Source organism: Rasamsonia byssochlamydoides (genome assembly GCF_041956645.1).
Source record: "Rasamsonia byssochlamydoides strain NRRL 3658 unplaced genomic scaffold VTN77scaffold_37, whole genome shotgun sequence".
In the NCBI taxonomy this organism is placed as follows: Eukaryota; Fungi; Ascomycota; class Eurotiomycetes; order Eurotiales; family Trichocomaceae; genus Rasamsonia; species Rasamsonia byssochlamydoides.
In genome coordinates this window covers 133,964-153,766 of record NW_027192420.1, presented here as the reverse complement: position 1 = coordinate 153,766, position 19,803 = coordinate 133,964, and the positions used below count along the sequence as shown (strand labels likewise).

Sequence of the window (19,803 nt, the reverse complement as noted above, 5' to 3'; positions counted from 1 at the left end):
GGCTGCCAACAGCATCTCCCTGGACTGTATGTACATGTAACCACCCGTTGATGTCCACCACTTGAGACTTTCTCTGTCAAACCCATCAATCAACGAAATGAGACATACCTCATAGATGCAAAACATAATTATATTTGTTGCTCTTCATAAGTCATCTCATGACCATCAAATGTATTGTGGGTATCCCCTTGAAAATGCGATGACAACCAACTCTCTGACTCGTGTACACCATTTAAATTCGAACAATTGTCCGCATCACTGCTGCCCAGGAAGCTGAGGAAGACACATGCGTAGGCATAGCGCAGATCTGAGACATCTAATAGGAAGGAAACAAGCTAAAACAAAAAGGCAAAAACGGCACCTTAGAAATTCAGGTGAAGTCTGCGTTAGGGGTATCAGAGAAACGAAGGTTGGACAAGATAAAGTTGAGAGAGAGGCAACGAGTTCCGTGAATGAGAAATAAAAATTGCTCGAATAAGACTCCAACCGATGTTTTCCGTTTAAAGAGTTTTCGACTGTGCGATCTTGGAATTAGAAAGCACGCGTTATTAGGGATCGAGCAGCAGGATGTAGCAGGAAAGTCGTGGGATTATAATCGTATAATGAGCGATCAGGACTCGGGCGAGTTGTTTTCCCTTTGTTGACGGCTGATTAGCGGAGATTGCAGATGAATGATTCGAAAGACGCAAGGCGGCAGATGCACGCCTCTACTCAGCCCAGTCAATCTCCTTTTTCACGTGAATGGCCCATTTCATCTTGTCTTCAGTTTCTTTCAGAGACGAGAGTGCCTTGTCGATGGTGGATTCATGTTCGTAGCCTTTCTCGATAAGCTTCCTAAGTTCGCGATCGGACTGGGCTTTGTACGCTTCATAAGCTTCGAAGACTCGATTTATGCGCTCCCTTTCAGTCTCAAGCTCTTGGTTCTGTCGGTCCATGAGGGCATCCAGACGCTCTTGCTCCTTGTCCTTCTTCTCAGTCTCGCGGCGAAGCGCGTTGAGATCATCTCGAATAGCCTTGAACTTTCTCTGCAGGTCGGCCTTTTCTCTCATTGTGGCCTTAGCGAGAGCATCATACTGGGTGGTGGCGTGATTCGTCATCTCCTGCAACTCAGCACATTTGCGATGGAACTCATCTTGCTCCTCAGCCATCAGCTGATGGATCTTGGCTGTCTCTGCCTCAGCTCTTTCTCGCCTGGCCCTCTCGCTCTGGATTTCGGCGCGAAGCTCTTCAATCTTCCGGTCCTTACGCGCAATGGAGTTCAAATTGGCCTCGATAGACTGCTCGGAATTCCTCAGTCGCTCACACATGTTCTGGATTTGTTCTTTTAACGTCTCATTGCTGTGTTGCGTCTCCTCCGCCCGCGTCCGATAAAGGCTCAGCTCCCTTGTCAAGCGCGCGATCTCCTCCTGCAGGTTATGTATGACACGGCTAGATTTTCCGGTGGCCGCGTGTCCCACCGCGGAGGACCATTCTGGGGCTGCTTCGGTGTTTGCGGGGGTTGGAGAGGGACCATTGGCACCGTCTACGACCTTATCAGCATCATATGGCCTGGCCATTGTTCGGAGGACCAGGAGACTCACTGCCGGGGGTGGTTTCGGGATTCGACGCGCTTCGTCGGTCAGGGGTCGACGCCTCGAAGAGACCGTTATGTTGATGCATTTCTAAGCAGGTCTCAACACGCGGGAGATTGATTCGAGGTGCATCTGAAGAAGTTGCTGGAGTTTTGTTGGAGTCAGTCATAATCTTGCCTATTTTCAGCAATCTCTTCATGCGCTTGAGTGAGGTCAGGCGGCCACTGCCAGACGGTGAATCACTCCTGTGGTCATACGACATCATAATAGTAATGAAAAGAAGGTCTTCAGATCTTGCAAGCCTTCTAAGACTGTGGTCTTTGTGGCATCATTTCACAAACGAAGTGGGCTAGAAAGCATGTAGAGGCATAGCCGAGGCGTGAGAAACAAGAATGCGCCGAGATACACTTACCACCATGGGAATCAGGTGCCCTAGTTTTCACGCCAAGCACATCTGAGGGGGACTTCTTTCTTCTAAGACTGTTTCTCTTCATGAAGCCTTATAGCAGAAGAGCTGTGAACGCCGCAGCAGCGTGGTCGGGAGGGCGGCGGATGCGGAGAAAATAAAGATTGCACTAGCACACATCAATAAAGAGTTAAGGAAAGGAGGCACAACTAAGATGACTGGATATCTGCTCTGTATCCAGCACCGGGTGTTTCAAACAACGCCCGTCATATCGGACGACTGCAGCGGAAGGAGAAGGGACGCGTGATGTCAGTATCCAGCAGGGAATCATGCCCAGCGGTGAGCGGCTAGCGGCTATTATCCCGGACGATGACAGGGGCTTAATTGATTGATTGTGTGGACCAGATCGGCGCCATATGCTGGAGCCACTAACTGCGGGAGCTAGAATAGAATCCACACGGATCTTAAAAAGAAACCACTTGAAACAATTATTGATAAGGCAAAGGGCCCCTTGTTCAATCTTGGGAAGCTATCTAGGGGGTTGCAGCTCAGATGGAGTCGAGGAGGAACCGGAGCCCTGGCCTGCAGATATATCAGGACCTGGACGATAACCCAGCGACCTTGTAAGGTTCATGGGGGTATGGTCTTCAGGAAATGTGACCCATAACTTACAAGGAAACTTTAAACAGTTATTTATTCAAAAGCGATATTGATGGTAAAGAAACCTTTACAGCAGAAGAGAAGGAGAATGAGTGCTGTTCTCAGCTTTGCTGAGTATAGACCGGTCAAGAAACAGTGGTTGCTCCAACCGGCATGTGTTTCGCATGACAAAATGCGACGAACAGATTGATATCATTACAGGAACAACGCCGCTGCTGCGGCACCCAGAACCAAGCCCAATGGGGTCGCATAACGACCGGCAGCGCCTGTATGGACACTCTTCGAAGCACTGGTAGTTGACGTTGACGTGGGTCTCGTAGCACGGGAGTGAGTGCTCATGGCGGAATGAGACGTCGGACTGGCCTTGGTTCTGGCTGCGGAAGAGCTCTGAGGAGTGGACGATGGCTGGGTGGATGACGGCTGCTGCGATGCCGAAGAGGAGCTGGGCGTGGTGGACGCTGAAGACGTCATGGTGAAAGGTGAAGGCGTCGTGGTGGGCGTGTTGCTAGGGATATGAACGCTGCTTGTTGCAGTGGTAGTTGCACTCTCGGTTGCACTGGTCTCGTCCTTGCGCTGGTTCGAGTCGCCCCCAGTGACCTGGATCTGGCCCGAGTAGTTGACCTGACCATCCTGGGAGATCCGAAAAGCATAATCTGATCCATCTGCTAGGTCTGCAGTGGGAATCCACGTAAACTCGCCATTTTGACCATTCTCAGTCAAGACTTTGATCTCCTTCAGGTCGTTTGGGTCGCCTCTTTCCAGGGTGATTGTGGCGGGCTGTTTAGAAACAAGACCTCTGTCAGCCAAATACAACAATCACGAATAGTAAGGGACTGATGTCAGAACATACCCCATTTCCACCAGTCCACTTGAAAGTAGCCGGTATGCCGGGCGTCAAACTGCTAGGCCACTCTGTGAAGGCCACATTTCCCTGGGCAAGCACGCAAACAAGCAGAGTTGTGCCGGCGAGCAGAGACTTGAAGACAGACATTATCACAATCTGAAGTTGAAATTGCTTTTAAATGAGAGACGAAAAGTAATAACCGGTAGGGAACGAAATATCCCAAAAAAAAGATGAGAAACGAGCGACGAGCCGACGACACCCACGAGAACCAGAAAGAGAACAAAAAAAGGAAGATGAGCGATGCAGAGGTACAAATAAGTAGGCCAAGGAGAGCAGGGAGACATGCACTGTATTCTGACAATTCATCGTGGAATTCAGCCTCGTATGCGGTAAGGTTTGAGCCACGTCCACTTCCATCGATTCAATGGTTCCGGAATGTTTACTACGACAGGAAATCTTGACAAAGTTGGGAGATGAGTGGGTTCCCTGAAAAATTCCAAGCAGGCCGCTATCCTAACAAGGACTAGCGACAGCATGCCTGCAACGATCACAAGGTCTGTCTCTCTGTTTGTTGTGGTGGTTGCCGACGAATGCTACATTCCAATTAATTACTCTTCTGCATGGTACTCAAATTCCCCAGTTCCGTTTTCCGGGAAAGTGCATATGACACCTGATTGATCAGACTAATAAAACTAGGAACCCTGAGGAACTGAGTGATGAACTGGAGCTATCTAGGAGATGAAGAAGTACCTATCTAAGGTGTGGAAGATCCAGCCTCAGCCTAATCGGGAAACAGGCAGCAGTTATTGGTCAATATCTCTCAATAGTACATTTCTATGATCAGGATGCCACATATTAGCTAGAATCAAAGATAGAATGGTCTAGACGTCTAGTTAGGATAGAGTATATATATAACTTGAGTAGTTGAATCCCTTAAAGAGTCTTAAGCCCTAGTTCACCTAATAAAATTTAGAAAATAGACTATATATACGATACCTGATAGCTTATAGGGCTTTTAGTTTAGTTCATAAGTAGTGTAAATACACCCTAGTACTTAGAGGTTTTACTAGAGAGACTTGAGCAAGATAGCTGTTGATCTTAGACAGAGTATTGGAGTTACTTTATTAGCAAGCCACAGTTCGGATTTGCTAAGAAGCAGGTATTATGGCATCTCTTTTTGGCCGAATCTGCAACACACTTTTACTTTTGACAGCGGCGGCCTCCAGGTTCAGATCTCTGAAAAATGAGACATACCAAGACTTTAGATACGTTTCCATAAAAGGTGGTAGGGATACTTAGGTAAATTGGCAAAGGGACTGTATGTTGGTACGAAAGTATAGATCAGCATGGGATATTCTTCAGTAAGGGAGACAGATATTAGGGATATGGTGAGGATTATGGCAAGCAATATAGATAGGGAGCCCGTCTGGAAAGTATATGATAAATACTACCTCCTAACATGAGAAATATGGCAAAGATATGTAGGTACAAAAGTCCAGTATAGAACAGGCACGTCGATGTTTTCTAGGAAGGCAGTGTCCCAGCCGTTCCTTCCCAGACCTGGAGTTGTTGTCATCTGGTCTAACAACCAGGTGACACTTCAGCTGTTTCGTCTTTCATCAACGCCTTTCCAATATCTTTCTGAATGAATATACTCTGATTACTCTACATTATTGACTCACTCTGTCACTCGTTTTGGAAGTTTGCTGAGAACTACATAATATCTGTCCACCTCTTAACTGTCAAAGCACTCGTTGAATTGCGCCATACTAGCATTTATATGGTAAGAACCGTCAATGTATTCTCGAGACATATCTAACGTTAACGTTCGGATCAAAGGACAATATCGACAACTCGAATTCGCACCAAGACAGTAGCACATCTATCCAAATTCAACACATCGAACCCCCCGTCCGGGACCAAGCTGTCACGAAAGCCCGCAAAGACGCATTGCAGACGCTGGAAGCCTACCGCGCGTTAATCCTGACTCTTGAACTCACTCGCATACGCAAATCTCGGGCAGGCTTTGCGTATTTGGTGGCCTACTGGGAGTGGTCGTGGATCCGTTCCTCAGCTCGTCCCTTTGTCTCCCTGGTCTCTCTTACTCGTTCTGGAATAGACACACTTTTCCGAAACACGGCGAAGGAGCTTTATTCTCTGATGCGGCAGGCCCAGACCTCCGTTCTGGCTGCAGAGACGGAGGCCGAGATCGCGCAATTGCTAAACCGGCTCGAAGTAGACGCGGCTGCACACACGCATCGGAGAAGAACACGAGCTAAAGCTCTCCTTCAAAAGCTGAGAAGCTGCCTCTTCTCCGCCTCTATTGTGCTATACGACCAGCAGTTTAAGGGGCTCACGCGCGCTGCCTTTGCCTTGGACTGGAACTGCGACTACCATCCAGGCGATGCTAGAGCAGAAGCACTGGCGCAATTCAACAGCCGGCCACCTGAGCAGACACTGAACACTATTGGTTCCCTCGCAGCCAACCGTACCGTATTTTATACCGGATTCTCAATATCTAACCAGACGGTTACAAGGGGAATATGGCACAACCGGCCGCTTCGCGATAGCGACAGAGTTGTGGGCTGGGTGGGAACAGATTATGGGTATATCCCGTTGGTGGCACGTCGGCCAGCCGAAAGATGGAGATGAAGTCACTCCTTAGATTTGTTTAGTGAAATTGATGCTTTTTTCTTATTATCTACTTTCCGGGCGGACTTCCTACCTATATTCTTTCCTCGCCATGACATAATGCTCACTATATATCCCTCTAACCTGGAAATCTTAAAAGTCAACGTACATACATGCGTGAATACTCTTAATACTCTGTCTAAGATCGGCAGCTATCTCGCTCACGTCTCTCCAACGAAACCTCTAAGTATTAGGGTCTGTTGATGCTGCTCACGAGGTTAGGTAGTATTCATCATTTACTTTCCAGGTGGACGCCCTAACCCGTATTATATCCTCGCCATAATCCTCACCATATCCCTTACTAACATTTGTCTCCCTCAACTGAAGAATATCTATATAACCTCGTACCAATAATCAAGTATATCTAGATAGAAGTAGAAGATAATGAAGCACGAACAAAAAAAAAACTTCTCTCTGACGTTTCTGCCTAATTAGATTAAAATGTCATGGCAAGAGATACAGAGGTAAATGCATGAGAATGATTCCGTCGATTCGCAATGTCTACCTAATTCACTATGGATAGTTCCGAACCAATGATACAAAATGAGTATCAATACTAAGATGAAAGTGACGGGGACGAGAAATCCCATAGCTTCCTGAGCAAACTGCCAGGCGCGGTATCCTCCCCATTGTCTTGCTCCAACAGACGGTCCGTAAAGATTCGTTTCGGGATCTGGAATTCCACGACAGGCGCCTTCTTGAACGTCGGTTTCTCCTCCGCGCCCAGCTCCGCCAGAAGCATACCCTGGTAGGTGTAGTCCAGAAAGTCCTCCAGGTTGTAACCCGGCTTCGTGAACTGCTCGGAGATGATGCGCGCGATGGCGGCGACGTTCGGGTGGTAGTGTGACTGAAGGGTTTCGATCTCCCACAGGCTGCTCTCAATCGCGTCGGTGAGGGTTGGATCGGGCTCGTCCGGATCAAATGGATCGTCCATGCCTTCGGCTTCCAATTCGGCTTTCCACTCCTCGTCGCGTATGACGCGATGGAGCATAAAGGTACAGGTTGGGTGGTTCTTGAGAAGATTGTAGATGAAAGGGACGATTGCAACGATAGCCGTGGGCGGGGCGTTCAGAGCGAGGCGAGACAGGCGTTTGATGAAACTGGCAACCAGCGTTGCAGGCAAGTGCGTCGAAGCGAGGAAAGTATTCATCAACCGGAAGAACCTGGAGCGGTGTTTGGAGTGCAGGAGATCAGAGTCCAGGAGGGAGTAGAGTTTTGTGTAAAACTGTGGGTAATCCAGGTTCTTTTCCTGGATGAGATAGAAGAGACCGGACAAAGCGAGGAGAGAAGTCGAGCCGCCAACATTGTATGAGTCAGTTAAGAAGTCCATCAACAGTTCGGCTCGGTTGAACCAAGGCGCGATAGTGTGAGACATGATGCGAAGGAGAGATTTTCTCTGGGTCTCAGAGAGGCTATTTCGTAGAACTGCCAGCCATGCATCCTGTACACGCTTCTTGTGTGCATTGACTGACAAGAGCGGGTTCTTCTGGCCGTTCTCCTTCTTCTCCGGCTTGACATAGAAGTTTGTGAACTCATGTTCGGGTCGAGGAACGGAGTCGCATTGAGAGAGAATCGAAATTAACCTATCGAGAACCTCAGAGGGCCTTTCTGCGGCGGCATATGTACTATAGTGGCTGTCAGTTTGGGAGACAGATAACACATCTTTTGGAGTGGTCTGGAACATACGATATTTGTAGGCAGGTGTAATATCGAACGTCCTCATATTCTTTGAGAAACTTCTCAACAAATTCTGATCGCAGCGCATCTCCGTCCTCGGTTTCGACCAGAGCCTCAAAAACACCCTTAAAGAAACCCGTTGACCAAACTTGCGTCTCGGACCCGGGCAAATGCGTGGCGCGTGCACTGATTATACGCATACACAAAGTGAAGGCAGTGATCTGAAAGGAATCAGTCTCTAGTCATTTCACGGGATACCGCTAATGTACGAACCTGAGAAGAAGGGTCGCCTTCACGAATGATCTCCAAAAGAGCTTTCTGGTATTCTTGACACCTCTCCTTCAACCAGGCCACAATGATCTTCTCTTGCTCTGTCGCCCGATTCGGTTCTTTGAGATTTCCACCAGCGATGAGCCTGCAGAACACGCGACAGAGGGACACCGCAACAGCGAGATTTGGCTTTCTCGAGGAGTCGCCGACATTGAGCATCGATATTAAAGTCGCAATATTGTTGTAGTATTTTCGCGACTCGGCGATCTGAGCTTCTAATTCCTCAATCTTTGCCTGATCATCTTCGGTCTGGTCGCTCGCAACAGCTCGGCGCTTTGAGGACGGAACAGCCTGTTCGACCGCCTCTTTCGAGGACTTCTTTCGTTTCTTTGAAACTTGATTTGGCTCCATCACGCCTGGCATGACTATCTGTTTCAATTACCAGGGAAATTCTCCGTCGGGGTTCTCGATAAGATTATTCTCTCCCCGCTGCCTCAAATTGTAAATTTTAGATATCCCGCGGCTACTGTTTTTCCGACTCACAGTCCGCCTTTCCACTTCAGGCTAGCGTCTTCTGCACCACCCAAACTCCCATCCGACCTCTTCTCGTCACTTCCGTTCCCCTCTCACAGCACTTCGATTTCACAATCGCAACAATGGCTTCGCGTTTGGCTAAGAGCGCCATCGGTATGTCTTCCGCACCTGTGGACGAACCAATTGATTGTTTTCTGACTGGAAATCAGGCGCTACCCGTGTGCGGCCGGCCCTCGTTACCCGCAACATCCCTACTATCACCGCCAACCTGACGGCGACTCGATCGGCTTCCAATGTCCCGGCCGAGGACCCAAAAAAGAAGGCTCAGTCTATTCTCGACTCCCTGCCCGGCAACTCGCTCATCTCCAAGACTGCAATCCTTTCCGCCGGTGCCGGTCTCTCGATTGCTGCGATCAGCAACGAGCTCTATGTGCTGAACGAGGAAACCGTTGCCGCTTTCTGTCTGCTCAGCGTCTTCACCGCTGTCGCCAAGTACGGTGGTCCCTTGTACAAGCAATGGGCTGAGGGCCAGGTTCAGAAGTACAAGGACATCCTGAATGCTGCTCGTGCCGACCACACCAACGCCGTCAAGCAGCGCATTGAGAATGTTCAGCAGCTGAGCGGCGTTGTTGAGATCACCAAGCAGCTGTTCGAGGTTTCCAAGGTGGGAACTCTTCATAACAACTGGCATGCGGACGCTTTGTTGACGACCCAATTATTAGGAAACCGCCAAGCTCGAGGCCCAGGCCTATGAGCTGGAGCAGCGAACTGCCCTGGCCGCGGAGGCTAAGCAGGTTCTTGACTCGTGGGTGCGCTATGAGGGACAGGTCAGGCAGCGCGAGCAGCGTGAGCTTGCTGAGGCTGTCATCAGCAAGATCCAGGAGGAACTCAAGAACCCCAAGGTTCTCCAGCAGATTCTGCAACAGAGCGTTGCTGACGTGGAAAGTAAGTCATGGATCCTGAGGTTCTTTTCCAAATTCAAATCTGACTGCGATTCTCCAGGGATCGTGTCCAAGTCCCAGTAAATGGTTGCAACCTCATATCCTTTCCTTGCCATGTACAAAATCCAAGAGCTGTTCGCTTTGTGATACACTCTAGACTTTCGAATCTATGATTACTTTCCAACTACGTCCACCGTTCACTATGTTCCTTTTGTAGAATATCGACCCTCAGAAAGGCGAATGAATGGTCTTGATGTTGTATATTATTGCTGATGGTTCAAGCTGGAGCATCAGAGCTTTTATTGCTCCCTTGCTGATTTTACATACAATGTTCACTGAGGGCATTGTTTAGACACCAAGATATAAGACACTAGCCCTTGGATAACGCTTTGTAAATTACGTCCTGGATGTCCAGAGGAGGAATGTTTCCAGAATTTGGCTAATTATCTCCGGCAAAGTTTCCCTTCATTGGACCCAAAGTCCACGAGGAACAGTAACACGCAGAACACCTGAAGCTGACCGCAATCAATGTCGTATAGCCCCAGCCAAGGATATCATTTTTTTTATTTACATGATGAAGCCAATATGAGCTCTTTACGATCGAATCAACCCCTCGACCTGGTCGCTGTTTCTGACAAATCAAGAAGCAACTCCCCCTTTTCTGATTCAACTATGATATTGCTTCCTAGATGCCTATTGTTATGAGGCAAGCACTAAGTCACCAATAACGAATGTTCTCGAGTTTTTCATTATTCCACCTATTTTGATCTACCTATCTAATAAGAATTAATGACAAAGCTATTGATGTCTTGCTTGGCTGAGACGGACGCCGAGATTAGCCCAATCAGGTTGCGCCAGACTCGAACGGGCGATGCACGGCTGCCGGATCCGGCACCGCCGCAGCAAATGGAAATTCGACATGATGCCGGGGCTCGTAAAGGTAGGCTGGGCGCATTCGGACCAGTTTCGGCTTAGCGGATTGGCGCTCCCTCCTGTGCCCCACGTCCTTTCATCCTTTTCGTCCCTAGTCCTCTCGTCCCTCAGTTTAGAATGAAGAGTTGGAAAGAAGGATGGTTAGAACAGCGAGAGGTCGCAGTCTTATATACCATAGCGATGGACGGGCGGTGTTACGGGCGGGCGTACAAAGCGAACCATCCCTGAAGGGGCAAAGCTAACCGGATCGCGTAATTCACAGGTCCTCGTTTTACAAAAAAAAATCAAGGCCTCATAGATACTACCTAGTCACAATATCATTTAAGAAGGATAGTAGGGGGGTAAGGAATTAGGTAGATAGATTGATCCTTCTTTTATCCTATTGTTATACCTGATTAATAAGAAATATCCCTTAGCTAAAATATATTATAAAGGAGCAATAAGAGGGTAGAAGCATCGGTAGTATTACTCTTAAGGGTAATTCCCTTTCTAAAGAGAAGGAGATGATCACTCTAAGGGTGCTATGATGGACTGGATAAGGAAGGCCCTGGGCCTCGACTGGCTGTTCTGATCTGCATCTACTACTCCGTAGAGGGGCTCCCATATCTCCCCTTGTAAAATATCCAAAACAACCCTTGGCCGATCTACTTCCGGATTCAGGTACGCTTTGTGAAAGAAATTTCTCCACTCATGGACAACCTCCTATTAATTCTTACATGCTTGTAGCGGTTATTGAATGAGCCATGGGTCGTTCATCCGCAGCCAAGAGCACTGCCCAGCCGCTGCTCACATTCAGGCTGGGGTTCAGCAAAGCCAGCTGAATTTAATGCCTTCACAGCCACTGCAAAGCGCTGTCTTGGTCGCGCAGGTCTATATTTATTTCTTTCTCATATAATATCATAAATCCTTTATCAGCTTCAGAATTTGTCAAGAATTTGTGTACAGAATCCTTAGTTCGTTGCATTCCTCACTATCGCAAAGCCACTACGTCACGCACCGCCGATATCCCCACAGAAAGCCCCCGCGCTTGACCGCCCTCCATGCTATTAAAGGGTATCCTTCAGAAGAAGGACAAGCTCGACGATCGAAGTGGGCAACCTCCTTCTTCCACGTACTCTGCGCAAGAGATCAGATTTATCCGTTCTGATACGCATACCGAAGAGGCCATCAGTCCGCCTATCTTCGACGATGATCGCCGCGAGCAGTCTTCGTCTTCCTCGCGCAGACGCGGATCGTTCCTCCACCGACATCCTCATTCACCTGGGGTGTCACCAACCAGAGAAAAGGGCGAGGGACTAATCTCCAATCTGCTCCACGTTGATCGGCAAAGTCCACGAAGCAGCAGCTCCATCTCCTTGAATATACCCTCAGACCTGCCGCCGATTGAGACTGAGAATGGCGACCCCGAAGAAAGAGAGGCGCAATGGGAGAAGAGGGCGACAACATTGATCCAAGGAGACCCACGTTTGGCATCGCCCACTAGCCCTTTGAGTCCTCGAGGTAGACTTGAGGTAGGAACACCTGAACAACGACGATCGAGGAGTCGCAGCAACTCGAGAGTGAGCGATCCAGAAGGAGATGTAAGTACCTGACGGTGCTGATTGCAGATCCATCTCTTTATGCGTTACAGGCAATTGAACTCACGTCGGCGCAGGTTACCATCCAGGAGGCCATTCGTCTACATGAGGCTGGAGGTGAGAAATGGCAATTACAAAAGAATCGACTCAGCATGTTGACACGTTCTTCTACAGAGCTTGAAAGGTCAACCCAAATGTTTGGCGTCCTTGCGGATCCCAACGGTGCGAACAACGCCCTGGGTCAGGTGCTGTATGGACTCGCTCTGAGGTGAGTTGGGCATAATTCGCTTGCGTGGAGATTTCACCGGTCGCAGGCAAACGGCTCATAATATGTTATTTGTGATAGGCACGGTTGGGGATGCACGCCAGACCCTGCCAAAGCGGTTACCTATCTTTCTGCCGCGGCATCAAATTCGGCTTCTGTCGAGGCAGAAGCGCTTCAAGCAGGCATGAAGAAAGGCGGTGCTGCCAAGGGTGAACTCGTTCTGGCGATTTTCGAGTTGGCCAATTGCTTTCGAAACGGCTGGGGTGTCAAGAAAGATCCGGTTGCTGCGAGACAGTACTACGAGACCGCGGCTAATCTTGGAGATACCGACGCCATGAACGAGATTGCGTGGTGCTATCTGGAGGGATTCGGAGGCAAGAAAGATAAGGTATTTCATTCTCTCCTACGACTGTGGTTCCTGGACGAGGAGCCAAGCTTCCTGAGCTGCTTCAAGTCATCAACCATCCTATTCGTGTGTTCCTGACAGATAGTCCGTCATTTGGATTATCTCCTGAGCAGGATTAAATTCTTGCATTTGGTCGTTGGGCACCGATATTCGTCTCATTTTCAATTTCAGCCTCACTCGATGCAAACGCAAGTGACTAACTCCCGCTCTCTTAGTTCATGGCCGCCAAGTATTACCGGCTTGCGGAGCAGCACGGCAATAAGACGTTGGGCAACTCCTGGTACGTTCTTTTCCTTGTTTCTCCCGTGATTGTGGCTGTTCTCTGCGGTATTGGCTCATGACGCGTCTCGAATGTCATGCGGGTGATGGGCTTGATAGGCTGTCGTGCACTCCCGCCGCGCTCAGCCTTGCACATCCTTGTTCAACCCCGCAACCCCTCAACCATCCAACCTTGGCTATATATGATGAGTTCGATCGCTGACATATGAACGTTCAGGATATGGAAAGAGAAATACAATCCCAAGTAAATTATGAAACCTCCGATACGGCCCCACCTGTCCTGTTCATCTCGATCGTCCAGTCGACCGATAGACCCCATGCCTTACCCAAGTCAGACATGTACATATGATCAGGGATGTCAGATGAGCAGCCTGGATTTCTTTAGAGATTTTGCCCTATGTTACCGAGTATTGAGCCTCGTGTTCGCCCATGGAATCTGAGCCTCATCGATACCCGACGTCGCCTCATTTCTCTCCAAGTATATGGCGTCAAACATTTACGAAGGATATGAACGTTGCGCCCGGAAGGCAAGGTTGCTTTCGCTTAGAGGTGGAAATACTTTTAGACGTGCTGTTGCCGAACGCAGCTGCCTTGTTCATTCCGCTTGATACTGCTCTGATGCCTGTCACAACCGGTTGATACCTTTTCCATTCTCCTGCAGCTTGTTCTGTTGTCTTCTGATAGTTTCCGTGTATCTTTCTCTGTATGTATGTACAGTATGCACTTTGATCTAGTTGATTTCACTCTATGTGAAGTTGATACCCACTATATACATATTTGCATCCAGTCTGTTGTTTGCTGTAGTGTAGTAATCAGGGCGGTTTGTCCGTCTTCTGGCTTTTGGAATTGCCTGAGATGCGATGTTTTGTTGCGTAGGAAAAAAAAAAAGAGAGAGAGCGAGAGAGAGATACCTGTCCTATGCCAGGGACTTGTGGCCTACCTACTGTATATTATAGATTTTTATTATCTCCTTTCCAGATGGCCTTCCTACCTACATTCCTTTCCATATTTTTTTTTTGCCATAATTCTCCTCATATCCCTTAGTAATACGCCTCTCCATCACTAATATATAATCCCTTACCAATATGCAATCCCTTTGCCAATTTATATATCTCTCGCTAATTAATATGGAGTGGACGGGCAGATTTCATGAATTTGGTGTAATAACATTAGTATCAATTTGTTCTGATTAAGCGATTTCCACCGGAAATCAATCCCTTTTCCATTATAATAAAGGGGACGAGTGGATTGTTGCTGCATCTCGATTCGGTACTTTCGCTGCTACTACCATGAATTCTGATCTGAGCGAATATTTGACGTCTTCCTTTTTTGATGAATCATGATTAATTGGTCGTTAGAATGGTGTCATGAAATGAAGTTGTTTCTTAGGAAACAAGAATGTGCTTCGCAATAGTCACATTCCATGTAGATTCATGAAAGTTCCTGAGGCCTGTAACTCTTCTTTATACTCAGTTCCCACTCTTCTCCCTTTCGTACGACCATCAAAGCTCTCAGAACTGCGTGGTTGCTCTCGAGGCGCTGTACACCGACAGGCTGTCCGAGGGACGACCATTATATATAATTTCTACCTTACACGATCAGCATGGTGTGTAGCATGTCCACTACAAAATCCACCAATATGTGAAAGACTGCAAAGTAATCCCCTTTCTGTAAAAATTTCGTCTTCACTTATGACAGGTAGTGCTCTCAGCTTCAACTCTGGATCTGCAGGGTCTGCAGATCTGCAAGTGTTGGATTTTGGTAAAGGGGGAACACCGGAACAAGGAGATTATTCAGCTGGATGCCAAAAACCCTCGTCAAAGGACCAGAAATATGAATTTCAGTTCCTATTCTGACTATTTCAAGCGGCTATATCATAAAACATTTTTCTGTAGTAGAAAATTGCCAATACTCGATTGTGTCGAGGCATCGCAGCTCGGAAAGTCCTCCGTAGCGACCGCGTTTGCGGCTTAGTCCGGGCCATGTTTACATTTTTTTTGGATGACATCAAGTTCCGTCCTCCCCGACTCTTTCTCACCCTCCATCCCCATCATCACCGCCCCATTGGGTTTGATTTAGTATTTTCTTATCCACGAACATTTCTTATTCAATCCATCAGAGTATAATTTTTCCATCCTCATGCCTCCCAAAGCTGCAGCTGCTGCAACTCGCGCACGCCGACCACGCGCTGCCTCTGCAGCCGCGCCGACCAACGCGAAGCCCAAAGCAAAGCCCACCGCGAAGCCCACCGCGAAGCCCACCGCGAAGCCCACCGCGAAGCCCATCGCGAAGCCAACCAAGCCGCGCGGACGGACTCCCGGCGCGAAAAGTAAGGCGCCGAAGAAGCCATTACAGCCAGTCAAGGCGAATACTGGCGTGAAGCGGAAGGCAGAAGCTGAGCCGGAGGAAGAGCCTGGCACCAAGCGACGTAAACGCAATGTTGATGCGCGCGTCGCGCCACCACCACCCCCGGCGAAAAAGCCCAAGAAGGAGAAAGTAATCCTGAACCATGCTCCCTCCACGCGCCTGGATGTGTTCGTCTTCGGATCGAACAGTAATGGCGAGCTTGGGCTGGGTGACACGTTCAAGAAGGCGGAGTGCCCGCGGCCCAAGCTCAACTCAATCCTCGCGGACGCCGGGGTCGTTCAGATCTCGACCGGCGGAATGCACTGCGTGGCTCTGACCCACGACAACAAGATCCTCACCTGGGGTGTCAACGACCAGGGCGCGCTGGGAAGAGACACTCAATGGGAGGGTAAACTGGTTGATATCGACAAGGCAGGCGAGGAAGACTCGGGCGACGAAGACGCCGAAATCGAAGTCAACCCGCGGGAAGCCACACCCAGTGTCATTGATCTGTCTGGTGTGGAGCCTGGCACGGTTTTTACACAGGTCGCAGCAGCGGACAGTGCCTCCTTTGCTCTTACAGACGACGGGAAAGTCTACGGCTGGGGAACTTTCCGAGTAAGTCGGCCGTTAATCCTGCTTATCAACTATTAACCCTGCTTATTCCGGGCGGATAACTAAATCTGTCTACACAGGGAAGCAACGGCGTCTTTGGATTTTCCCCGGACGTCGAAATCCAACGACGACCGACTTTGATTCCCGAGCTCGAGAACGTGACGAAGATCGTCGCTGGAAGCAACCATGTCGTTGCGCTCTTGTCCGACGGTACAGTCTACACCTGGGGCTCTGGGGAGCAAGATCAACTGGCACGGCGTGTCGTGGAGCGGCGTAAGAAGTTGCATGCGCTTGTGCCCCAGAGAGTTGGGCTGCGCCGGGGAATTGTTGATATTGCTTCTGGACCGGATCACGCGTTTGCGATCGACAAGAACGGCACGGTCTACAGCTGGGGCTTGAACAACTATGGGCAGACCGGAATTCCTTCAAAGGCAGGAGAGAGTGAAGCAACCATCCTGAAGCCAGCAGTGGTAACCAGTCTGAAAGGCCGCGGCAAGATTGTCCGCATTGACGGTGGTAATTTCAACAGCATCGCGGTCACCGAGCAAGGCGAGTGTCTCGTCTGGGGCCGGATCGACAACCATGCTATTGGAATCGACCCGAAGGATCTCCCGGAAGACGACGTGATCTTTGATGAACGTGGGAAACCGCGTATTCTGACCGTCGCTACACGCGTGTCGAACTTTGACACCGCCACTGCCGCGTTTGGTACCGAACACGCCATCGCCATCACCAAGGATGGCAAGGCTTACAGCTGGGGGTTCAATTCGTCGTATCAGACGGGGCAGCCGACCGATGAGGATATCACAGTGGCGACGCTGATGGACTCGAAGTCGGTTCGCGACAAGAAGCTGATCTGGGCGGGTGCTGGTGGACAGTACGGCATGGTGGCTTCAGAGTACGCTGAGGTGGCAGCCCCGGCAGTCAACGGGGCTGCAGCTGAACCTGCTAAATCTGCGCCTGCTAAACCTTCTGCTGAAGCTACTGAATCCGCGCCCGCTGAACAACCTGCTGCTGAAGCCGGTCCTGCGGAAGCCGCGCCCGCTGACTCTGCACCTGTTGAAACTGCACCTGCTGAAGCCACGCCTGCTGAAGCTGCTGTGACCGCTGCACCTGAGGCATCCACTTGAAAATGTCCTGATCGTGGATAGTTAAGCCTGAATATAGCAAGATAAGAAAGGGGTAAGGAGTGAGAAGTGAGGAGCGAGGAGGAGGCGAGCGAACAAACCAAGACCGCTAGTTGTGAATGCAGTAATATCTACTGTACATAGCCATTTATCCTTCTTATTCTTTTTGTTTTGTTTTTTTAATTTTCTGTTGTTGCTCTTTGTTTTCACCTCTGTTCTGTTTTTTTTTTACAGTTTGAGTTTTGTTCTACTCTGTAGTTCTAGTCAGTCAGTCAGTCAGTTAGTTGTCTTTGCGTCCGTTAATAGATAGACAGATCTTTCTCTTTCTACCTGCATTTCTTTCTTCTTGTACTCTGTATCTGTATCAGCAGAGAAACCTAATAAAGTATATGCCTATGTGCATGTGTATCGTCATCACTATATTATAGAAACCTCGTTGATACGTGGAAGATTTATTTGCCCACGTCCTAAGGCGTCATCACGGGAAACAGCTTCTTCTTCTTCTTCTTCTGGGACATTATTCAAAAAGATGTCCTTTGCTCCGTATATGGAAATCCATAAAATTAGCCATATTTTGGATATAAGAAGCCCGTCTGGCCATAGGACAGCTTCCTAAGTTTTATTTTATCTTCCTTAGTCATTTACCACTGATCAGAGAAAGAAAAATTGGCTGATACCCTGCTTTCTTTCGCTCTATGAAAACTTCAGCCTATGTATATCATTGACAAAACCTAGGTTTAACTTCTGTTTTGTATACTGTTACATGGCTGTAAAAGGCAAGATAATGTTATCTTTACCACCATTAATTATATATTATGCTATATTAGCAATATCAAGGGATATGTCTCAATGAGGGCGTGAGGGAGACAAATATTACTGTATGTACTTACTAAGGGGGATGTAATAATAGCAAGAACTAGTTATGTACTCCGTATAGCACGGAAGAATATAGGTAGGTAGGTAGGAAGTCCCTGCCTGGAAAGTCATGTAGATAATAAGTACTATGTATGCATATACATACTGTAACGGGGGATTATGCAATGTGCTGATGAAGGATATAGAACATCATCAATTCATCATAGCCGTAGATAGCTACAAATAACAAGCAACTATCTCCCTGCCTATGATAGTCCTCCCTAAAGAGGGGGGGGGGGGGGGGGGGGGGTTACTTGTGCCTTGTTCTTGTTTATTGTATGAATTATTCTATAACTCTCTCCATTTGTGAAGTTCTCTGTGCCTCTTTGGGTTCTATACTGTACTGGAGACCTGTTCACTGAGGGCCTAGGAGAGTGGCCTCAGTGATACTGCTTCTTTAATGGATTGGCCTTGCAATTGGAGCACCTCCTGGGTGAAGACAGCTCTGTTTTTTCTATGACCCTTGACCTGCTCCCTTGATAGAAAGGAGCATTCGGTTTCGTGCTGTTTTAATACCTAATACGAAAAAAAAGGACTATAGTGAAGAGAATGCTGTATTGTAAGGAATATGATATGAGTAGGTACCTAGGCAGCCTGCCTGGAAAGTAGATATTTGACTAACCTTCACAGCTAGCTAATCCTTCCGAAAGACCTTCACTCCCAATTTTAAATGCACTTCTTTCTCAATTAATACCAAAAGTTGGTTTTTGATATAAATAAAAAAAATATAAATGCAAACTGACTTGATTCCTCTCTCTCTCTTCCCCTTCAGCCATGGATTCCTAATTTACTAATTTACTGCAGCACACGCAAACACACATACCTTCTCTGTCGCCGTTCCGACCTCCAGGCTCCAGCTAATTACCTAGTTAATTTACCTATTTACCTGTGAGAATCTTGGTAATACTTAATAATAATAATAATAATAAGAGACTCTGTCATGTCGAGATATTGACATTGATTGGAATTGGCGAATCATCTAAGCGCTCACAACAACTGAGTTCCAGAGAGAGGAAGAGAGGAAGAAAGAAAGAAGTTACAAGTCAACTCATCCTTATATATTTATATATATATATATCTTGGGACTGGAGGCAGAAGAAGAAGAACATGACAACACCACGTCCACGGCAGAGAACTCGAACTAATAACTATTAACTCGCCAAATTTGAAGAAATCATTCCTACTATTTATAGGTATAGGTACGCGGTCCTAGGGGCAAAAAGAAAAAAAGTCCCTGGCATACATATGTACCTAGATCATCTGACCAAGTATGTAGTACTCCATACTCCTGTACTCCATACATAGTGTGGTAGATCACTGATAACGATATTAATATTAGCTATCACCAAAGTTACCAAAATTACGAAAAAGATGCGGTGACTACGGAGTACACCATACACCAAGGTACTCGCGTAGGTACTCCGTAGGTAGGTACCTCCACCACAGATCCACCACAGGTCCATAGGTTCCACTGTGTTTCAGATGTTAGTTAGCTACAGTAATTAGCTACAGAGTCGAAGTACAGACCCATACTCTGTACTGACTATAATGACCCGTAGTGACTATAATGGCTTATGTAGGTAATGTACAGAGTACTCTGTACTCTGTAATAATGTACTACGTATGTATGTACTCTGTACCTAATGTATGCACAGAGTACATGTACTCCATACCGAGGTATGTAAGTAATGTAAGGTAGGTACTCCATTGATATTTTAGGTAATTAACTAAGTCGGTGGACTAGGC

At 47.9% G+C, this 19,803-nt stretch overlaps 7 protein-coding genes across 7 annotated transcripts; 4 read left to right on the top strand and 3 right to left on the bottom strand.

The window, feature by feature from the left end:
- Positions 1-707: 707 nt before the first annotated feature.
- On the bottom strand, positions 708-2,065 carry VTN77DRAFT_5135 (uncharacterized protein; the record flags this gene model as incomplete). The annotated part of the gene is made up of 3 exons (XM_069421271.1): positions 708-1,522; positions 1,581-1,715; positions 1,984-2,065. 3 exons carry the CDS (start codon positions 2,063-2,065, stop codon positions 708-710), a joined length of 1,032 nt encoding a protein of 343 aa, XP_069277129.1.
- A 767-nt stretch (positions 2,066-2,832) lies between these two features.
- VTN77DRAFT_5134 (uncharacterized protein) lies at positions 2,833-3,628 on the bottom strand (the record flags this gene model as incomplete). Its single annotated transcript, XM_069421270.1, has 2 exons — positions 2,833-3,414; positions 3,488-3,628. The coding sequence occupies 2 exons, from the start codon at positions 3,626-3,628 to the stop codon at positions 2,833-2,835; spliced, it is 723 nt and encodes a 240-aa protein (XP_069277128.1).
- Positions 3,629-3,711: 83 nt separating this feature from the next.
- Positions 3,712-6,146, top strand: VTN77DRAFT_5133 (uncharacterized protein; the record flags this gene model as incomplete). Its single annotated transcript, XM_069421269.1, has 3 exons — positions 3,712-3,789; positions 5,321-5,951; positions 6,019-6,146. The coding sequence occupies 3 exons, from the start codon at positions 3,712-3,714 to the stop codon at positions 6,144-6,146; spliced, it is 837 nt and encodes a 278-aa protein (XP_069277127.1).
- Positions 6,147-6,728: 582 nt separating this feature from the next.
- Positions 6,729-8,542, bottom strand: VTN77DRAFT_5132 (uncharacterized protein; the record flags this gene model as incomplete). The annotated part of the gene is made up of 3 exons (XM_069421268.1): positions 6,729-7,797; positions 7,859-8,070; positions 8,123-8,542. 3 exons carry the CDS (start codon positions 8,540-8,542, stop codon positions 6,729-6,731), a joined length of 1,701 nt encoding a protein of 566 aa, XP_069277126.1.
- A 233-nt stretch (positions 8,543-8,775) lies between these two features.
- On the top strand, positions 8,776-9,678 carry VTN77DRAFT_5131 (uncharacterized protein; the record flags this gene model as incomplete). The annotated part of the gene is made up of 4 exons (XM_069421267.1): positions 8,776-8,806; positions 8,863-9,317; positions 9,376-9,598; positions 9,656-9,678. The coding sequence occupies 4 exons, from the start codon at positions 8,776-8,778 to the stop codon at positions 9,676-9,678; spliced, it is 732 nt and encodes a 243-aa protein (XP_069277125.1).
- A 1,889-nt stretch (positions 9,679-11,567) lies between these two features.
- On the top strand, positions 11,568-13,302 carry VTN77DRAFT_5130 (uncharacterized protein; the record flags this gene model as incomplete). The annotated part of the gene is made up of 6 exons (XM_069421266.1): positions 11,568-12,107; positions 12,182-12,221; positions 12,279-12,372; positions 12,451-12,757; positions 12,991-13,055; positions 13,272-13,302. 6 exons carry the CDS (start codon positions 11,568-11,570, stop codon positions 13,300-13,302), a joined length of 1,077 nt encoding a protein of 358 aa, XP_069277124.1.
- Positions 13,303-15,193: 1,891 nt separating this feature from the next.
- Positions 15,194-17,145, top strand: VTN77DRAFT_5129 (uncharacterized protein; the record flags this gene model as incomplete). Its single annotated transcript, XM_069421264.1, has 2 exons — positions 15,194-16,018; positions 16,096-17,145. 2 exons carry the CDS (start codon positions 15,194-15,196, stop codon positions 17,143-17,145), a joined length of 1,875 nt encoding a protein of 624 aa, XP_069277123.1.
- Between the last annotated feature and the right edge of the window lie 2,658 nt (positions 17,146-19,803).